General features: G+C 48.4%; 1 protein-coding gene across 3 annotated transcripts; it reads left to right on the top strand.

Moving 5' to 3' along the window:
- The first annotated feature begins 8,049 nt into the window (after positions 1-8,049).
- On the top strand, positions 8,050-16,535 carry Krt76 (keratin 76). Of its 3 annotated transcripts, XM_017595033.2 has the most exons (10): positions 8,283-8,384; positions 8,537-8,638; positions 9,430-9,650; positions 11,357-11,417; positions 11,783-11,878; positions 12,344-12,508; positions 12,601-12,726; positions 13,354-13,574; positions 15,111-15,145; positions 15,767-16,535. In XM_017595033.2, the coding sequence occupies exons 1-10, from the start codon at positions 8,379-8,381 to the stop codon at positions 16,057-16,059; spliced, it is 1,326 nt and encodes a 441-aa protein (XP_017450522.1). In that variant the 5' UTR covers positions 8,283-8,378; the 3' UTR covers positions 16,060-16,535. The 3 variants fall into 3 exon arrangements, with proteins under 3 accessions (NP_001008805.1, XP_017450522.1, XP_063120154.1); NM_001008805.2 differs by having other exon boundaries at positions 8,050-8,638; XM_063264084.1 differs by lacking the exons at positions 8,283-8,384; positions 8,537-8,638; positions 9,430-9,650 and adding an exon at positions 11,035-11,114.
- Positions 16,536-17,849: the final 1,314 nt, after the last annotated feature.

Here is a 17,849-nt window from a genome sequence, read left to right as displayed (position 1 = left end):
TTGTTACCACAGAGGCATCCGTGAGGTTTAAAACAATTTTCATGAACACAGGTTGATGGTTCAAGATAAACCCAGCCGTCACGTTCTGTGGGTGCATTCTTTCGTTGTCGAAGCGGATTTTTTTCCCCTCGGATGATGTATTTGGACTTGCTGAAGCCCTTGCAGACATAAAAAGTTCCGTGACTTTACCTCTGGCCTTGGAACTGGATAATTTGATTAACCTCTTGGGTTAGGGAGCTAATCGCTTCGAGCAATCCAATTAACCTCATATCTTTTATTAAATATTATTTAATATTTATTTTTATTTGTATATGAGTGTTTCCGTGTGTGTGTGTGTATGTATGTGTGTGTATATTATATATATGTATATGTGTGTATTATATATGTGTGTATTATATATATATATATATGCGTGTGTGTGTGTGTGTGTGTGTGTGTGTGTGTGTGCGCATCATGTGTGTCTAGAGCTCTTGGAGGCCGGATGAGGGCATCGGATCCCCTGAAATGGAGTCAGAGATGACTGTTGTCACTACATGCTACTGGGAACTGAACTTGGGTCCCCTGCAAAAGCAACCAGCGCTCTTAGCTACCGAGCCACGACTCCAGCCGCCATTTATATAATCTTTCCACAGATATATGATAGGAATAAAGATTTGATTTTTTTCCCTTTTGGCACAGTCTCATGTAGCCTAGACTGCTCTGGAAATCACCACATATCTGAGAATGGTTAGAACTCTGAATCCTCCCACCTCTCTACCTCCCCAGCGCTGGGGTCATAAGTGTGTGGCATCATAACCGGTTTTAGGCAGCTCTGGTATTTAACTCAGGCAAGCGTCTATGTACAAGTTACACCTCCAGCTCCAGCTTCAGCTCCAGGTCCAGGGGTGAAGATTTGAAAAGGAAAATCACTTTTTACTAAAGCTATCTTTTTATCTCTGGGAAGTGTGCAGTGCTCAATGAGTCTCCATCGATCAGTGGATTAAAAACGGAGACCTATGATGGGAAACCAGTGTGGCTGGATAATGGAATAATGTCCCTCCCACTAGAGATACTAGGATCCTTGCAACTTATTGCAAAAAATTATCATGGCATTGAAATTCTGTCTGTCTGTCTGTCTGCCTGCGCTGTCTGTCTGTCTGTGTATGCCTCCTTGAGACAGGTATCTAGGTATCCAGGCATTGCAGTATAGCCATAGGCTTTCCCAGAGCATGTAGTAGCCCAGGCTGACTTTGAACCCCTGACTTTCCTGTCTCTGTCTTCCCAGTGCTGGACTTACAGGCACATCCACCATGTCCAGTTCCCAGATGTCAAACATTTCCTTGACCTTAAGCTGGGCTGCTCTCAGAACTCTTCCTTCCTCTTTGGCCCTCGAACTGACAATATCTAGGAGCGCTTCCTATTGAGAGTTTGGTCACGCAGACCTGCTGTGTTTTGAGCGCCCGCTGTGTCAAGGTTTTCTGCTTTTGCCTTTGAGGCTTCCCCTGTAATCTCTGAGAATGCTGTGACAAGACAATCAGGCAGAGGGAGAATTGAGATCCAGGGGGCAAAGTAACTCCCCACACGCACGCCACACAGTCAGAGCCTGGAAAAGCTGAGACTGTAACCCAGCCCTCCCAACTCATAAGACGTCTACATTTCTCACCCCTTCGAGGAGAGAAGAGATGGAGGAAAAGCAGTCAGCTGAGTTACAGGAAACCTAGCTTCCTGTGCCTTTTGGAAAGAGCCAGAAAGATGTGTAGCTGGACGGAGATGAACGGGAATAGGAGGAGCTGGTTCTCAGAGACCACATCCGTTTCCCACGCCCCAGTGTCTTTCTGCCTGCTTCCTACAGCCTTCTTGGTGGGTGGCTGTAAGTTTCCTTCCCGTCCCTTTTCTTCTGGGACGTAGTGTCACTGTCTTCAACCCCAAGCCTGGCAGGGGTCTGCCATTCTTGTCCATCTTGGATGGGTGGCTGACTGGTATTTCTCAAGTACACCTAACACCGTGCCAAGGTGACTGGTGACCAGAGATTGATTGGGGAGCTCTGATTAAATGAAAGTCAAAGGATTGTTCCTCGATGAAGCGTAGAGGGTGACTTAATAGGTGAATGGGTTCATGGGCGTTGTTATAATTCCAAGGAGCTACAGAATCTTCTTCATTCCTCAAATTGGTTTGACCGTAGACTCTTAACAAAGTCTATCTTAGGGAATCAGTTCTGTCCTAGACAAGCCCTGGGAGAGATCCAAAAATCAGATAAAGATTTGGGGTGAGTTCAAGTACGAAGCCCTAATTAATAGAAATTATAAGTGCTACCAGCTGAGGCTTAGTAACAGGGATTAACTGTGGTTGGGCTTGTGCTTCTTCTAATAGCCCTAGTCGTCACGTGAGCTCACCCTGCGTTAGCATACGTTTTTACTACTGGTTGGTTAAATGATTTCAGCAGTGATATGATTTTATTTCAACGAAGTATCAGGTTGGAAAAATGTTAATTTTAGTGCAGAGGTATTGCTCTCAGAGCAACAGTTCCACCCCTCCCTCTCCTTCCCGACCCCCACCTTTTCCCATCCACTTCTCCTCTGAAATGGCTCCATGGCTCTAACATGTAAAGGCAACACTGCTCCCCAACCCCCCCTTTCGGCTGTCCCTGGGTGGAGAGGGCTGCCTGCTCACCTTGACCTCGAGGTAATAACTACCTTCTTATTCCTCCGCCCTCAATTATCCTGACACCTCTTAAGCCTCCTCGTGGCAGAGAACAATTTGGTTAAAAAACTATAAGTACCCGAGAATCTTTTGCCCTTGTTTTATGGGTGGGGAGTAAGACTCCAGCGCTCAGTGCTCCATCATAATCTTCTTACGGAATATTTTGGCATGTGAGGGATTAGAACTCAGGCTGCCGGCGGTAGTGAAGCCATTCAGACACTCCCCCATCAGATCCCACAGCAAATAAGGAAACATCACTGAGCTATTGGAAAAACAATCCTAGCTTGTCGGGCAGGCGATGATGCACTGGCAGGGCCCAGGAAGCACGTATCAGGAGATCCCAGTTCATCAGAGGCTCCTGTGATCTGCCCTTTGTCTCCCTCTACCACTCCTTTGGCTTGCATCCTGGTGGCTGCAATGGCCACACTGAAGGAGCTGACACCCATTCCTTCTGCACTGGATTCCCGGGAGGGGGAAGACATTGGACAGTCTACATTCAGTGTGAAGAAAACCTCACTGGAGGGATAGAGGTTGGCACCCAGTGGGTAGGTGAGGTGTCTCAAAGAGGAACCACACAGTCCCCTTATGTTTCTGTGGGTGACGGGCATAGGTGCAGACTTGCAAGGCAAATCTACTCGGGAGGCTGAGGCAGGAGGATGGCAGCTTCAAGGCAGCCTGGGCTATAGAGTGAGTTCACCGTTGTAGAGAGAATATCTTGTGTGTTATATGAATCCATCGCCTGTCGAGTAAAAGTCCTATGGCCTAGGGCTAAGGCAGGAAACAGAAGGTGAGACATTGGGAGGCAGAAAGAATTCTGGGATAGAGCCAGGTAAGGGGAGATTCGCCAGGAAGATGAGAGGAGACAGAGGTACGTGAGCACAGGGAACCAGCTACACGGCAGAATGTAGGTTAAATAAGTGGGTTATTGTAAGTTAAGATCCTAGCCGGTGAAGGGCCTAGCTATATGGCCAGGATATTTATAAATAGTGTTTGAATCTGTTTCTGAGAGAATCCCCCTTCCCATGATATTTGGATAGTACTATTGGTCTGGCTCTTTGGGCTTCAGGTGTGTGTCAATGAAATGATCTCTCTCAGGGCCCCTTCCTCATGGCTCCACGTCCTCCCTCTTCCTTGCTGATCTGAATCTCCCTCTCTCCTTCCTCTGGTTGGCATACTTCCCACTCTGTTTTCCTCTATTCTGCCCAGCCACTGGATGGTCAGCATTTATTAACAATGCAGAGAATAAATGGTAGGAATTGCTTACACAAACCTGAGACAGGAAATGCTTGGTGTAAGCATTACAGTGCCATGTCCAGACTGAAACAAAATATGAGGGTGGGGAAATCGACATTTGAGTAACACAAGGGTAGATTTTAGACAGTGTACAAAAACATTATGCCTATGCACAGTCACCTTCGGTCATCTGATGAGACGCTGTCTTAAGATTCTCACTGACCCCTGAGTGGTTCAGTTGTTTGCAGTGCCCTAGGTTCTGTTCCCAGGTCTTAACCTAGACCTGAATATTTGTTACTGAAAGTTATGCATTGTAAACTTCAGAAAAACCTCACAAGTGTGGCAAGCGTTTCTTTTATAAATAAGGAAAGAAATGCCAAATACCCTGTCCAAGGTCGTTACATAGCTAGAGGTAGAGACAGGGTTTGAATTCTGCTCTTCCAAGTTCCGTGATCTCAGACAGGCTTCCTGTTTCTGTTAGACTGCTTGGGCTTGGGTGGCATTTTATCATTGCCAAAGGATCTTTAGTTTTGTTACCTGCTGTGGGGCTCATCTCGGATCAGTGAGGCAGGCAAGTGTTCAACAGATCAGAACAGACTTCTGGTGTTGAATTGTGTGATCCAGGGTTACACAGGCCAGCTTCATCTGGTGTAGGTCTCCTGTGTTCCAGCCAGCTTCCTGCTCATCCTTGGTTTTCTTTCCTGTTCTCACCCTTTGATGAGACAACTTTGCTAGAGCACAGTTATCTTAACAGCCAGGGCAGAACATACCAAATTCCTTCCATGTCCTTGGAAGATACTAATGGTATCTAATCCTACACTGCTTATGCGTCCTGCTCTACACAAAACAGTTAAAAACGATTACATTTATTCATTTAAGGTTTGTGTACATGCAGGCACATAGGACTGTCAGAAGATCACTTGCAGAAGCTGGTTCTCCCAGGGTTTGAACTCAGGTCGTCAAGCTTGGCAGCAAGCTCCTCCTTGCTGGCCTCCCCACCAAACAGTCCATATTGAACTTGTGCGATGCTCACAATGGCCTTGTGAAGCAGCTGCCATTAGAGGCCTCATTTTGCAGTAGACAGAACCAGACACACAAAAGTAAATTTCCTTAGATCAGGGCATCATCGAGAAGCGAAGCTGGGGCCCAACCAGACGGGAGGCCACGTGTGAGCTATGGAGCACAGGAGTGAGAATTGTTGGCAGGGTCCTGGCTTCTGTCCTTCTGTCTTCTGATCATCCTGCAGACGGTCCAGACAGCTTTTTCATGGTGAGTCTGGAGTCTGACTCTCCTGCTGTGTCCTGCCTCGGACGTCTTGTGTGGGGCTAGCAACTGGAAAGCCCGGCTGTACCACATGTGTGGTGGCTGGGTGAGAAGGCAAGCTGGCTTGTGTGTGTGGGACAGTGGAGCTCCTGGAAGTTAGAAAAGCCATTCATCTATGTGCCTGTTCTGCCACCAAGGCTCCTCTATCCCCCCAAAACTGGTCCAGATGGAATTACACCTGAGTTTAGATTTTCAAGCTGGAGATTGTCACCCCATATGGGGTTTGGGAGCTGAGTATGGGGGTCATGAAAAATTTGGTGATAAGAGGCTTCTGAGAGCATAATGAAGAAAAAAAATTAGCTAAAAACTAATTTACCCTGAATCAGTTCTGAGCTGTTTCTGGCAGTGTCCCCTGTGCTGCATGGTGGCCTTCACTGCAGTCTCACTTCTGAACACATCACGAGTGTACTTCACTGTGCATGCTTCTCGCCACACAACACCAAAGGATGCAGCCCGAAGCCCCTTGGTTCAGACTCAAGGCTCTTGTACGTCACAGTTTGCAGTGTTTTACTCTACACACACGGTTATCTGTCGTTATAGAAACGTAACTGTTGAGTTATGGAAAATAAACACTAAATATTTCCTCACTGCTATTCCTCAGCCTGCGTGAATCAGTTGAGTTTATCTTTAGCTTGTGTTATGTTAAAATGTTTGATTTTTAAGAATTCATGTTTGAGTTGCTGAATTGAGCTTCATTGAGTGTGTTCATCGGCATTTGGCTTGAGGGCAGAATTGCCAACGGTTTCTGAAATGGTTCTAAATATACGTCTGCCATTTTGTATTGAGTACGTGAAGAGGCGGTCTCGGCATTGATGATTATAAAAATCAAAATACCACTTAATTCTGAAAAATGTTGAAGATGCTCTGTGCCCTGCCATGTCAAATGTTTAGCCAAGATTGGTTTATTTATATCTATTTTTTTATATCTATTTGTTACGGTGAGTGCAGTCCTGAGGAGAAGCCCCTTATCTTTTCCCACATCCCATAAGAGTGAGAACTGGAGTGCTCCCTCCCTCCCTCCTTCTCTGTCTGTCTGTCTGTCTCTGCATATACTCACACATATATTAAAAAACCATGTCCATCCCATTAGCATGCACATTTTCTTCTATCTTTAACACACGGTAAAATTATATGTATACTAAATAATCATTTTAAAGATAAATTTCTTCAAGATTTATCAGTAAAGGTTTGATTTATCTACTTTTATACCTTGAATCTTGTTAAAAATGTCTCCAGTACAAAACAGCCTGCAAGTAGAAAATGTTCAAGACCTTCCAGCCCAGATGAAGGTCTCCTAAATGAACTAGATCCAAAGGATTCCCAGGGGTGCTTGCTATAGGAACAGACACCGAAACTCCTTTTCTGCATATTTCCATCCAAAGACTGGTGTGGGATTAGGTCTAAGTGTTTGCGATCTTAGGCCTCAAGTGAGTCAGTTGACACTTTTGTGGTGTATTACCCTGGTGTGCTAGGAGCTGGAGATCCAGAACCGCTGTGGTCAAGCCTTTCCACAGAGCCTAGAGGGGTGCTGGCATAGGAACAGAAGGGGATACTGACTAGGCCAGACAGCAGAGTGGGAAGGAGATCCCAATACCCCTATCCTTGTTGCAACTAAGATGTACTGTAGCAGGTCTTTTGTTACTTTGTGAGTTCTTCTTTTGTCTACTTTTCTCCACCCTTCTCCTATGCTTTCAACCCCCAACACTAGATAGGAGAGAAAAAAGGACAGAGGGAAAAGGGGACGCAATGTTGTTAGACTACCTCCTACTGGTTGGGGAGATGTGTTCCTTGGGGCAAGTTTGATCTTTTTCATCAGGATATTTAACTTCTTGTTTCTTTGTGCATGACTACTTAACAAACTGTGACCAACAGCAATCAACAACAACTAGTCACCAACCCACCCACAGCGACCAACAGCCTACCTCTTGGGGACCTAGCATTTAAATACCCTCTGAAAACTTTTCTAGGAGGAGTGAGACCCCTGAACTGACTCTACTCCCCAGGGGAGCTCTGCATTCTGCCTTGTCATGTTTCTGGATCCAGGAACCACCTGCGGCTAGGATGGGGGGGCAGACCTACTCTGAGACCTTCCCTCTCCCCAACGTCACATTTCTTGGCTCCGAATCGTGGACTTCCATTCCCCAGGGACTAGACACTTTGGTTCTACTTCAGTTCCTCACAACTAACACATCTTGCCTTAAACTCTGGTCCACTTAGATGGAAGCCTTTCACTACAGAGCTAGCAGACTGGACCCCATGTCAATGCATTTCTCGTGGTCGTCAGCTCCACTCTAAGTGCTCTCAGAAACACAGGGCGCAGGCAACATGCCACGGGAAGGCAGTGTCTGGCAATGAGAGGAACAGCTTGGGCGCTATGGGAGTGGTAAAGGACCTGGCTCATAACAAATTGTTCAATGAATTTATGCCTGGGAATTCAGTTCCCTGGAAGAGGCTGACCAGTCCTAATGGCCCATGTCATGGAGATCAAGGGGCCCTAATCCCTTAGGGACTAGAGTCAGCTTATCTTTCTATAATGGGTTCTGCTTAACTCTCAAAAATTCTTGAGGAAATCACAGGTTGGAAGCGAGGAGAGAGCTCGGCCTTCTGTCAACTGAGGCAAGTTTGGGTGATTAAGCTAAGAAAGCAAAGCCATTTTTGTCCAGAGGATTATCTTTGAGGTGTGCTGGAAACTAAGACACAACTTGTTGCCGGTGAGGCAAACCAAACCCGAGATGACTCTCAGGTAATTGCTTACCTCTCCTCTGCCAAGCCAGGCAGCTCGGAATATAAAGGCCAGCTTCCCCAGTAATCCCCATCCTCTCCTCAGTCCTTTGCTCTGCTAAGTTATCGCTAGCTCACTGCCACACTCCTCGCTATGAGCAGACAAGCCTGCAAGAAATCCTTCAGCTGTGGGAGCCAGGGATTCTCTGGCCGCTCAGCTGTGGTTTCTGGCAGCAGCAGGAGCAGCTGTGTGGCTCGCTCTGGGGCAGCCAGTGGAGGGGCTTGTGGGTTCCGGGGCGGAGCGGGTACCTTTGGCAGTCACAGCCTCTACAACCTGGGTGGCAGCAAGAGTATCTCTATCAGTGTGGCTGGTGGCTTCAGTGGAGGGCGTAGCAGCTGTGGCAGTGGCTTTGGAAGTGGCTATGGAGGTAGCTTTGGTAGCAGCAGAGGGATGGGAGGTGGCTTTGGGGGAGCTTCTGGATTTGGGGGAGCTGGTGGCTTTGGTAGGCCTGGTGGCTTTGGCCCTGGTGGCTGCCCTGGGGGAATCCAGGAAGTGACCATCAACCAGAGCCTCCTGCAGCCCCTCAATGTGGAGATTGACCCCCAGATTGGGCAAGTGAAGGCCCAGGAGCGTGAACAGATCAAGATCCTCAACAACAAGTTTGCCTCCTTCATTGACAAGGTGAGGGCAAGGCTCAGAGGCATTGTGGGTGGTTGGGCTCCTAGGGGTTGGTATATGAAGTTGCCAGAGGCATGTCTGGCCCTTAGCCTGCTCTGTGACATTTTGTTTCCGGGACATCGAGGACACCTTTCTTGTTATTTCTGCCCTGTCATTCCAGCTGTGGAAGGAGGGAAGGATTCCAGTCTTAATTTCCCTGTAGTGCTGAGATGAGGGGCCTAATTCTGCTTTAGATTTGAAGAACTTAGTAACAAACACAGAACAGCTTACCTTCTCTTTGACAAGTAGTTACTTGATACTTTCAGCTAGCAACTAACTAATCATACACAAATCTCGGGACCGCTGTATCTTCAACAGCAACTCACCTAGCCAGTGATATTATGCCTCTGCCAGGGTAAGCTGAACTGTCCATGATGCCGAGGAGCAGGGCATGCTGGGTCCAAAACAGAAGAGAGGATTTGAAGTGAACCTTGGTCAGCTGCAAAATGAATCCGAGGATTCACTGGCTAGTTTTACTACCTTTGTGGAGGTGAAAGAAGCTTATATGTAAAAGTCATTTTAGTCACACTGACCCACTCTGGCTTTATTTTGAAGGATCCCAACAGACATAGGTAGTCCTGGGTCTGGCTCTTCACTTTGGCACTCTGTATGCACCTCACTTTTGGTGACTTCATGCTGTCCAAGGTCTGAGGCACAGAGTCCACTGTGGCTTGAAGAACTGGGTCTGCTCCCCACTTTTCTACCCTTTGCCATGTGCCCGGGTGAAAAGCCATACCCTTCCTCTCTTTCTGCAGGTGCGCTTCCTGGAGCAGCAGAACAAGGTCCTGGAGACTAAGTGGGAGTTGCTGCAGCAGCAGACCACACGCTCTGGCTCCGGCCCCCTGAACCTGGAATCTTTCTTCGAGTCTTACATCAGCTGTTTGCGCAAGCAGTTAGATTCACTTCTGGGGGCGAAGGGGAGCCTGCAGGGAGAGCTGAAGAGCATGCAAGACCTGGTTGAAGACTTCAAAAGGAAGTAAGGGTCCCGATGTGGGGTGTCGTCCCTCATTTGGATTTTCAAACAGTTAATATTTTCTGATAGGTTTATTGGGTGAAGTCTGGCCCTGTAGAAGTTGGGCAAGTGGGGACTCATGGTTATTGGGCTGATCCTTACTTATTTTTGTAGTCTCTGTCAGGTTCCACTCCTACATCAGCCCAGATGAGCAGGAGGGTTTCCTGAGAACTCTATAGGAATTACTTAGGAAGGTGTTCCAGCTGTTGCTATTTTGAAGCAGTAGGTTTGGGTCAGGGCTGAGTCTGATTGCTTCCCAAGCCCTTGGTCCAGGGCTGTATTGTGCAAATTCATTCAGTGTGCCTGGTCTCTTGATTCTGCAGCTCCACTCTGTTTCCTTCTTAGGGTTCCAAGTTTGAGTTCACAGCTGAGATCTGTGAGAAGTGAACAGGGCTTCCTGAGGAGGGAGGGGGTTCCAGATATCCCCAGGAGTCAGGGCCCACATAGAGGGGCAACCTGCTCCTGGGAGTCTTTTCTTCTACCACTGTGTAAGTGGGTGTCACCTGCTTGGTGACAGGCTCCAGGCAGGACTGTGGGAATTCAAGAGCTAGAGTAGAGTTTGCTCTCCAGCTTGTGTAAGTAAAACATGGCAGGATGCCTGAGCTCTCCCTACATGTATGTATGTATGTATGTATGTATGTATGTATGTATGTATGTATGTATGTGTGTATGTATGGTAGGTATATATGTATGTATGTGGTGAGGGCAGGGACACATGTGCTACAATTTTCTGTGCAGAAGACAGGGGCCAAGTTTTCTCCCCCTCAAGATAGGGTCCCACTATGTAGCTCTGTCTGTCCTGAAACTCTTACTATGTAGACCAGGCTGTGCTCATCCACCTGTTCCTGAGTGCGGGGATTAAAAGTGATACCACCATGCCCAGTCCAGGGGGTAGCTTTTGAGAACTCTCTCCCTCCACTTTGTAGATTCCAAGGATCTAACTTGCTTGGTGGCACATTTTTAGCAGAGAAGAATCCCATAGCTGTGATATAGTCAGAAAGCTTGAGTTCCATTCTTATCCTAAATTCTTCTACAATTCCTCTGTAGTGAAGGGAAACTGAAATAGACAGAAATACCAGGTGGGGACAGCTGCTTCTTCATTCTCCTGTGAGTAGGTTGACTCTGTGAAGTTGATCAAAGAGCTCAAGCAAGCAGACAGATTCTTGGTTCAACCCCAAGTGTACACACTTCAGCCTCTCATCAAACTTGGAGAAGGGAGGGGCAGCTCCTGAGCTCTGAGAAGTCTCCAGGCAGGATGTGATATTTTAGGCCTTGGCAAAAACAATTGTGTAGCATCCTTGTTAAAAACTTTTGAAGAATTTCAAGACGATGGTCCCAGGGTGGGGACACTTTGGGCTCTGTGTGACTGCATGGTCACATGCTCATGGAGCAGTGTCCTGCCTCTGGGCAGAGATTCTGCAGGAGGATGTAGGGCCCTCATCTTTTCCATTTCTGTATTTTATATATGGGTATTGTGTCAGCATTGATGTCTGCACACCAGATGAGGGCACTGGATCTTATGAGTCTGATTATATTCAGTTTTGAGCTGCCACATGGGTGCTGGGAATTGACCCCAGGAACCCAGGAAGAGCAGCCAGTGTGTTTAACTGCCGAGCCACCTCTCTATTTCTGAAATGTCACGGTCTCAACCTGTGGCTCTGTCTGTTCAGGTACGAGGAGGAGATCAACAGGCGCACCACTGCAGAGAATGAATTCGTAGCACTGAAGAAGGTGAGTGAGCGGTGGGGTAGACCCAGGTCCCTTTGTCTTCCACAGAGGGAGCAGAGTACTGCTGTGGACCTGGCTTACTTCTAACATCCTTAGGGAATGTTTGAAGGAAGCGGTTCATCTTTAAACCCTACTGTAGTTAGCAATCTAGTTAGTAATGTGAGCTAATGAATATTTATATGTAGCATTAATAAAAAAAATTAAGCCTACACTATACCCTGCTTTGTTTCTGTTCTCTTTAAAAGGTAGGTGGGAAGTTACATATAGAAGGGCCAGGGGAGGGACAAGTAAGAGAGAGGAGGGCTCAGAGAGAGAGAGAGGCTCAGGTAGGAAGGAGCAGGGGTCATTCTATAGTTTCCCTTTTTCAGGATGTGGATGGAGCTTACATGAGCAAGGTGGAGCTGCAGGCGAAGGTGGACAGCCTGACTGATGAAATCAACTTTCTGAGGACGCTCTATGACATGGTGACTCTTTAGTTTGCTGCTGTCTTGAGACCGCCCACCAGCACCTTCACAAGCACAATGTTAGGGGACAGGCAGCACACCCACAAAACCAGCCACGGGGCTCCCAACTCAGCTCTGCTCCACTCAGGAAATGCTCCCCCTGCCTGCAGGGTCTGGGCCGCTCTTTTCCCTGAGCTCCACAATTTCCCCCCAACCCCATCACAGTCAGTTACTAAATAATAACCCTCCGCTCTGTGCTCCAAGGAGAAGCCACACTTGGGCTCAGGGGCTGGTGTTTATAGGCAGAGACACTGCTTTTCTTTGTGATTTGTTCTTTTCTTTCAGCCCCTTTGCAGGCATGCTGTAGGCTGTAGCCTGACCTGAAATAGAAGCTTAATTTCCTACTGCCCCATTATTTAGCTCTGTTCTCAGGCATCTCTGCTACAAGAGAAGCCCCAGCATCATTTGGGATCATGTTCCCTGTAGGAGCTGTCTCAGATGCAGAGCCACATCAGTGACACCTCTGTGGTCCTGTCCATGGACAACAACCGCTGCTTGGACCTGGACAGCATCATCGCTGAGGTCAAGGCCCAGTATGAGGACATTGCTCAGAGGAGTAAGGCTGAGGCTGAGGCCCTGTACCAGACCAAGGTGGGACCCTTGCATTCACCCTTAATCGCCCTTATCAAAAATTTGTGCACACTTTACAAGGCTGGGCTGATCTTTCATCTCTCCCCTGTCAGCTTGGGGAGTTACAGACCACAGCTGGCAGGCACGGAGATGACCTGAGGAGCACCAAGAGCGAGATCATGGAGCTCAACAGGACGATCCAGAGACTGCGAGCAGAGATTGAGAATGTCAAGAAGCAGGTGTGGTTAAGCTCCATGGAGTGAAGGTTTGGGGTCTGGGAGAGAGGAGGCAGCAGCTGAGCTCCTTTGCACAGGGTTTTCTCCATATTCTGGTAGAGTCACAGCCTCCGGGAGCCTCTGCTTTCCAGGTGTTTGTCCTGCAGGCTGGGCTGCTTGGAATGTCAGTACCTAGGACCCATTCTGCTCTGCAGTTGGCCTTAAGCACTCAGCTGCTCTCCGCTAGGGACCTTTTTTTTTTTTTTTTTTTTTTTAACAAAAACAAAAACAAAAACAAAAACCTGGTCTTATGTAACCCTAGTGGCTTCTTTGTATCACTGGAATGAGGTGGTCAAGGAAGAGAGATTTTTTTTTTGTTGAAACAGTCTTGCAAAAGAGATCAAAGGCTAACCAGACCACTGTTACTGTGCCAGCTTAGAAAAGCAGATGTGTTTCTTTTCTGAATGAGTCATGAGTTGGTTTTGATGGACGCAGGATGAATTAGCCAAATTGCAACATCAACCTAACTTGTGAGCTTGTGCCTCGAGGAGAGGGAAGGAGGAGTGATGGGTGAAGAGATCACTTCCTGCGAACCGCCCCGTGTTCATGTAGTAGACCTACATTAATTTCGTCTTTTACTCTCTGCCCCAGAACACCAACCTGCAGGCGTCCATTGCAGAGGCTGAGCAGCGTGGTGAGCGGGCCCTCAAGGATGCAGATGCCAAATTCCAAGACTTGCAGGCTGCTCTGCAGAAGGCCAAGGAGGACCTGGCCCGGCTGCTGCGCGAGTACCAGGAGCTGATGAACGTTAAGCTGGCCCTGGATGTGGAGATCGCTACCTACAGGAAGCTGCTGGAGGGTGAAGAGTGCAGGTGAGGAGCCTCAGGGTCAGCACACTCTAAGTGTGGTTCTCTCATGACCTTTAATATCAAAGAAAGGAATTATATAGTGGGGGGACGAGCTAGACAGACAACAGCAGAGGAAGTGATTAAGTCATCAGTTACACCGTCTAATTAATTTATCACGGGCACAGTATTGAGCCACATACTTCTATTTGTAAACAAGGTAGGAAGAGCACTTTGAGGTTGTGACAAAAGTTACAGACCAGGCCAGTCACCTGGAGCTTTCCAAGATAAAATAGTCTACACTAGGCTGTCTGATCTGATAGCCATTAGCCTCTCTAGCCCTCTCTTTCTTCCTCCCTTTAACCCTCCTTCCTTCTCTCCTTCTTCCTACCCCCTGCTGTTTTTCTGAGTTGGGGTCTCACTATGTAGTCCCAGCTGATCTTGAACTTCTGATCTTTCTGAGCCTTCCGAGTGTCTGGATTATTGGCTATGCTTCGATGCCTGGCACCTTCCAGTGTTTGAAATGGGCGTAGTGCACCTGAGGGCCAGAGTTTTACATTATTGAATCTATTTTGCATAGCTTCAAGTGGCTAGTGTCCACCATATTGGAAATTTGGTATGAACAGTTCTTCAAACTCGATTGCCAGAGCTGAGTGTGTATGGGAAAGTGCGAGACGCTTACATGCCCCTGAGAAATAACACAGTGTTAAAGCGGCAGGTAAAGGCTTAATGAGTGGACTCCACCCACAATGCGAGGGCAGCGTCAAGAGACAAGGGCCATTTTACTGACCCTTGACCCATGTGTCCTCACTCAGAGCCTTTGCCCTCAGTCAGATCCCAGTGTGATCAAGGAAGGAGAGGCCAAGCATGGGAAGAAAAGGATTTCTGCTGAGTCTCTGTGGGAAACAGTGAAGATGAGTCAATTGAGAGTCATGGGATGTGAGGAGTGGGCAGCACAGCAGGCACTGTGGCTAGGGGCACGTGGACATCCCATGTCTGCTTAGCTACACCTGCTCCCTGAACAAGCATAAGGTCCAGGGAGATGGTCATTGTGAGTGGGGAGAGTTCAAAGACTGCACACTGTGGGTCAGCACGTCATTCTTTCTCCACTATCACTGCTACTGCTGCTGACCTAAGCTCTATGCCACCCCAAGCCTCCCTGGGGAAGGCTTCCTCGAGGCGCAAAGTTGGATAAATCAAGGCTGGGTTGGGAAGAAGGGGAGGAAAAGGGCATGCAAGATGGAGATCATCACAGGCCAGCAGGAGGTGGGGGAGGCTAATCCAGCGAGGGTTGGCAGTTTGCCTGGAACAGATCTTCAGGGCAAAGGGTGGGAAGAGGAGGACATAGAGTGTGGTGGTCAGAGGTGCTGCGAGCCGTAATTGCAATTGGCCCCCTTTTCTGGGGGACACGGAGATGGGAACAACCCTGGACTAGCCTTTCCCTTCTCAGGGGCTTGGCCCCTAGGAGAGCAGATGGCAGGATGTGGTGCCTGAGGTTGTGAGCCCTCAGTTCTTTGTCTGTTGACGCACTGGGGACATAACTCTCTCCCTCTGCCTTTCCAGGTTGTCTGGAGAGTTTCAGAATGCTGTGAGCATTTGTAAGTATCTCATTCAAGAACCCACCCTAGGGGCTGGGGATGGTTCAGGGGGCACAATCCCTTGCTGTGCAAGTACGAGGATCTGAGTTTGAATTCTCCACCATGGACTTAAAAGTTGGGTAAGGCCATTATGCCTCTACCCAGGTATTGAGGCTGAGGGGCTGGAACCTGGGAAGGGGCTAAGCAACCATCCTTGCTAAAATGATAAGCATCAGGTTGGGTGACAGACCCCATCTCAAGGGAATAAGTTGGAGACTGATGTTCTTTCTACATGTATGTGCGTGGGCCCATGCATTTAGCCCAGTCCACTCAAGGTACCCCTGTGACATCAGCTACTTCCTAGCTATAACCCTGTGCTGCACCTTTCATGTAAGCTGTGATCCAGCTCTCTAACCCTTCCACTTGTGGGGTGTGCCCTAGGTTGGACAACCAGAGGTTTTGTGAACACTTCAGTGACTGTTCTTTGCTAGGGCACTGGAGAGCCAAGTTTGCTTGTTGTTTGCAAGCTAATACCTCAGAGTGTCAGAAATTGTGCAGCAGAACAGGGCCCAGCTGAGACTGTCAGCCTCCAGCCTCACCCCCCCCCCAGGCCTTTCCCCTGAACTTTCTGTTCCCCTGTAGCGGTGGTCAGCAATGTTACCAGCACAAGCAGCAGCGGAGGCTACAGAGGGGCCGGTGGCAGCAACTACGGAGGAGACAGCAGTGGCAGAAGCAGCAGCAGCATCGGCAGCAGGGGCAGCAGTGGGAGCAGGCTTGGCAGCGGAGGCAGCATCTCCGTGAGCCAGCAGAGAACGAGCTTTAACTCTGGTGGCAGCCAGACCTCGGTAGGCAGCTGCTACAAGTCTGGCAGAGGGGGCACCAGCAGTGTTCACTTCTCTCAGACCACCAGTTCCAGCCAGCAACGCTCCAAGTGATCTTCAGGGGCAAAACATTCCCACCCTCCTGCTTTCCCAGCCTTAGCCTGCAATGGCGTCCGCTCTCATCTTCTTGGCACCAACAGGTGCACAGTTCAACTCTGCTTTAACTTGAGTTCCTTGGAGAAGGGGCTGAACTCTTTGCTCCTATATCTTTAAGTCTCCTCTTAGGTCGAGGTGGTCCAGCTACAACTAGTCTGGGATGATGGTGCTCCTGGAGAAGAGCCTGTGATGAAATTGAAATGTGGACAGCAACACCCAAGGCTGAGCCTTCCTGAGCCCTCTAGTCTAGCCTAGTCCATTCCGGCTATCTGTCTCTCACAGGTGAAAGGGTCAAGGTTTCCAAACTGTTGGATCTTATGGATCGCTCCCCACAGCTGGCTCATCTACTCCCTTAAAGCCTTCCGAGCTGTGGGTCCTTTGCTCATGGAAAGCTATACTCCCTTTTCTCAATAAATTGCAGCGTGCTTCACAAACTGGTGTTCGTTTTATTCAAGGACTCACGGAACAGATAAGATTCAAGAGTAGAGCAAAAATTAGGTCCTCTAGAAAACTAGAAGTAGGTATACAGGACGCTGAGTCGATATGGTCTCCACACATCTACTTGGGTTCTTGGGATAGATCTACACAACAGCACTCATAGTGTTAAAGCGGGGACTCTCCCCACCTCCAGGAAGCTCATCCCACCATCGCTTAGCCTCTGATCAGGAATCCATGTTCCTGGCTTGCACGCAAAAGAACCAGAGTGCACTGGGGTCTTGTCCCATCCTCACCACAGTAGACACAGTAAAGTCTGTCATGAACAGAACTCCTGGGGCCTCAAGCAGCTGACACACAGCACCCTCTTTACCCTGATAGGGTTCTGAGCCACAAGGTTAAACAAGGGAAAGAGCCTACTGTGGGCTGGGGGTGTGGGTAGGTGACAGAACACATTCTACTCACGAGCAAGCAGTGAGCTCATTTTGGAGAACTCTGCAGGGTCCTGCATAGGAGTAGGGGAGCCCATGGAAGGTCTGTTGTCCAATTAAAGGCATAACTAGAGACAAATCCATACAACAAGATCCATTTCGCCAGCCTAAAAGAAGATGGGATCGGGTCACACTCCCAGTAGGACAGATTGAAAACTGATTCCCTTATGAACTGTTGTGAGGAGAGATGGTGGAGGGAGGTAGTGAAAGGTTGAAGGATGCTAGAAAGTGTGTGTGTGTGTGTGTGTGTGTGTGTTTGTGTGTGTGTGTGTGTGTGTGTGTGTGTGTGTGTTAGGAGGGGAAGCCTGGATAAGACCAGAAAAGAAACACATAGTCCATGATTTAGAGTTTTTCTGCTATGAACAGATGCTATGACCAAGGCAACTCTTTTAAGGACAACATTTAATTGTGGCTGCCTTACAGGTTCAGAGGTTCAGTCTAGTATCTTAAAGGTGGGAGCAGGGCAGCATCCAGGTAGGCTTGGTGCTGGAGGAGCTGAGAGTTCTACATCTTCATCTGAAGGCCACTAGAAGCTGACATCCAGGCAGCTAGGGTGAGGGTCTTACGGGCACACTCACAGTGACACGCCAACCCCAACAAGGCCACACCTCCTACTAGTGCCACTCCATGGGCCAGGCATATACAAACCATCACAGTCCAGGAAGGGCAAGCCCCAGATCAAAACCCCAGGAGACACAGCTGAGACTACATGGCCAAGGAGTAACACAACAGGTGTTTCCAGAGTGAGGGTTTTGTGTCTGAGGCTGAGGTAGGTGTTGCTAGGGTGAGGTCATTCTAAGTTTAGGGAGGCTGACGATCCAC

The sequence above is a fragment of the Rattus norvegicus genome, chromosome 7, assembly GCF_036323735.1.
Source record: "Rattus norvegicus strain BN/NHsdMcwi chromosome 7, GRCr8, whole genome shotgun sequence".
NCBI classification, from domain to species: domain Eukaryota; kingdom Metazoa; phylum Chordata; class Mammalia; order Rodentia; family Muridae; genus Rattus; species Rattus norvegicus.
The sequence above is the reverse complement of the archived record's forward strand: the minus strand, read 5'-3'. Positions and strand labels throughout refer to the sequence as shown.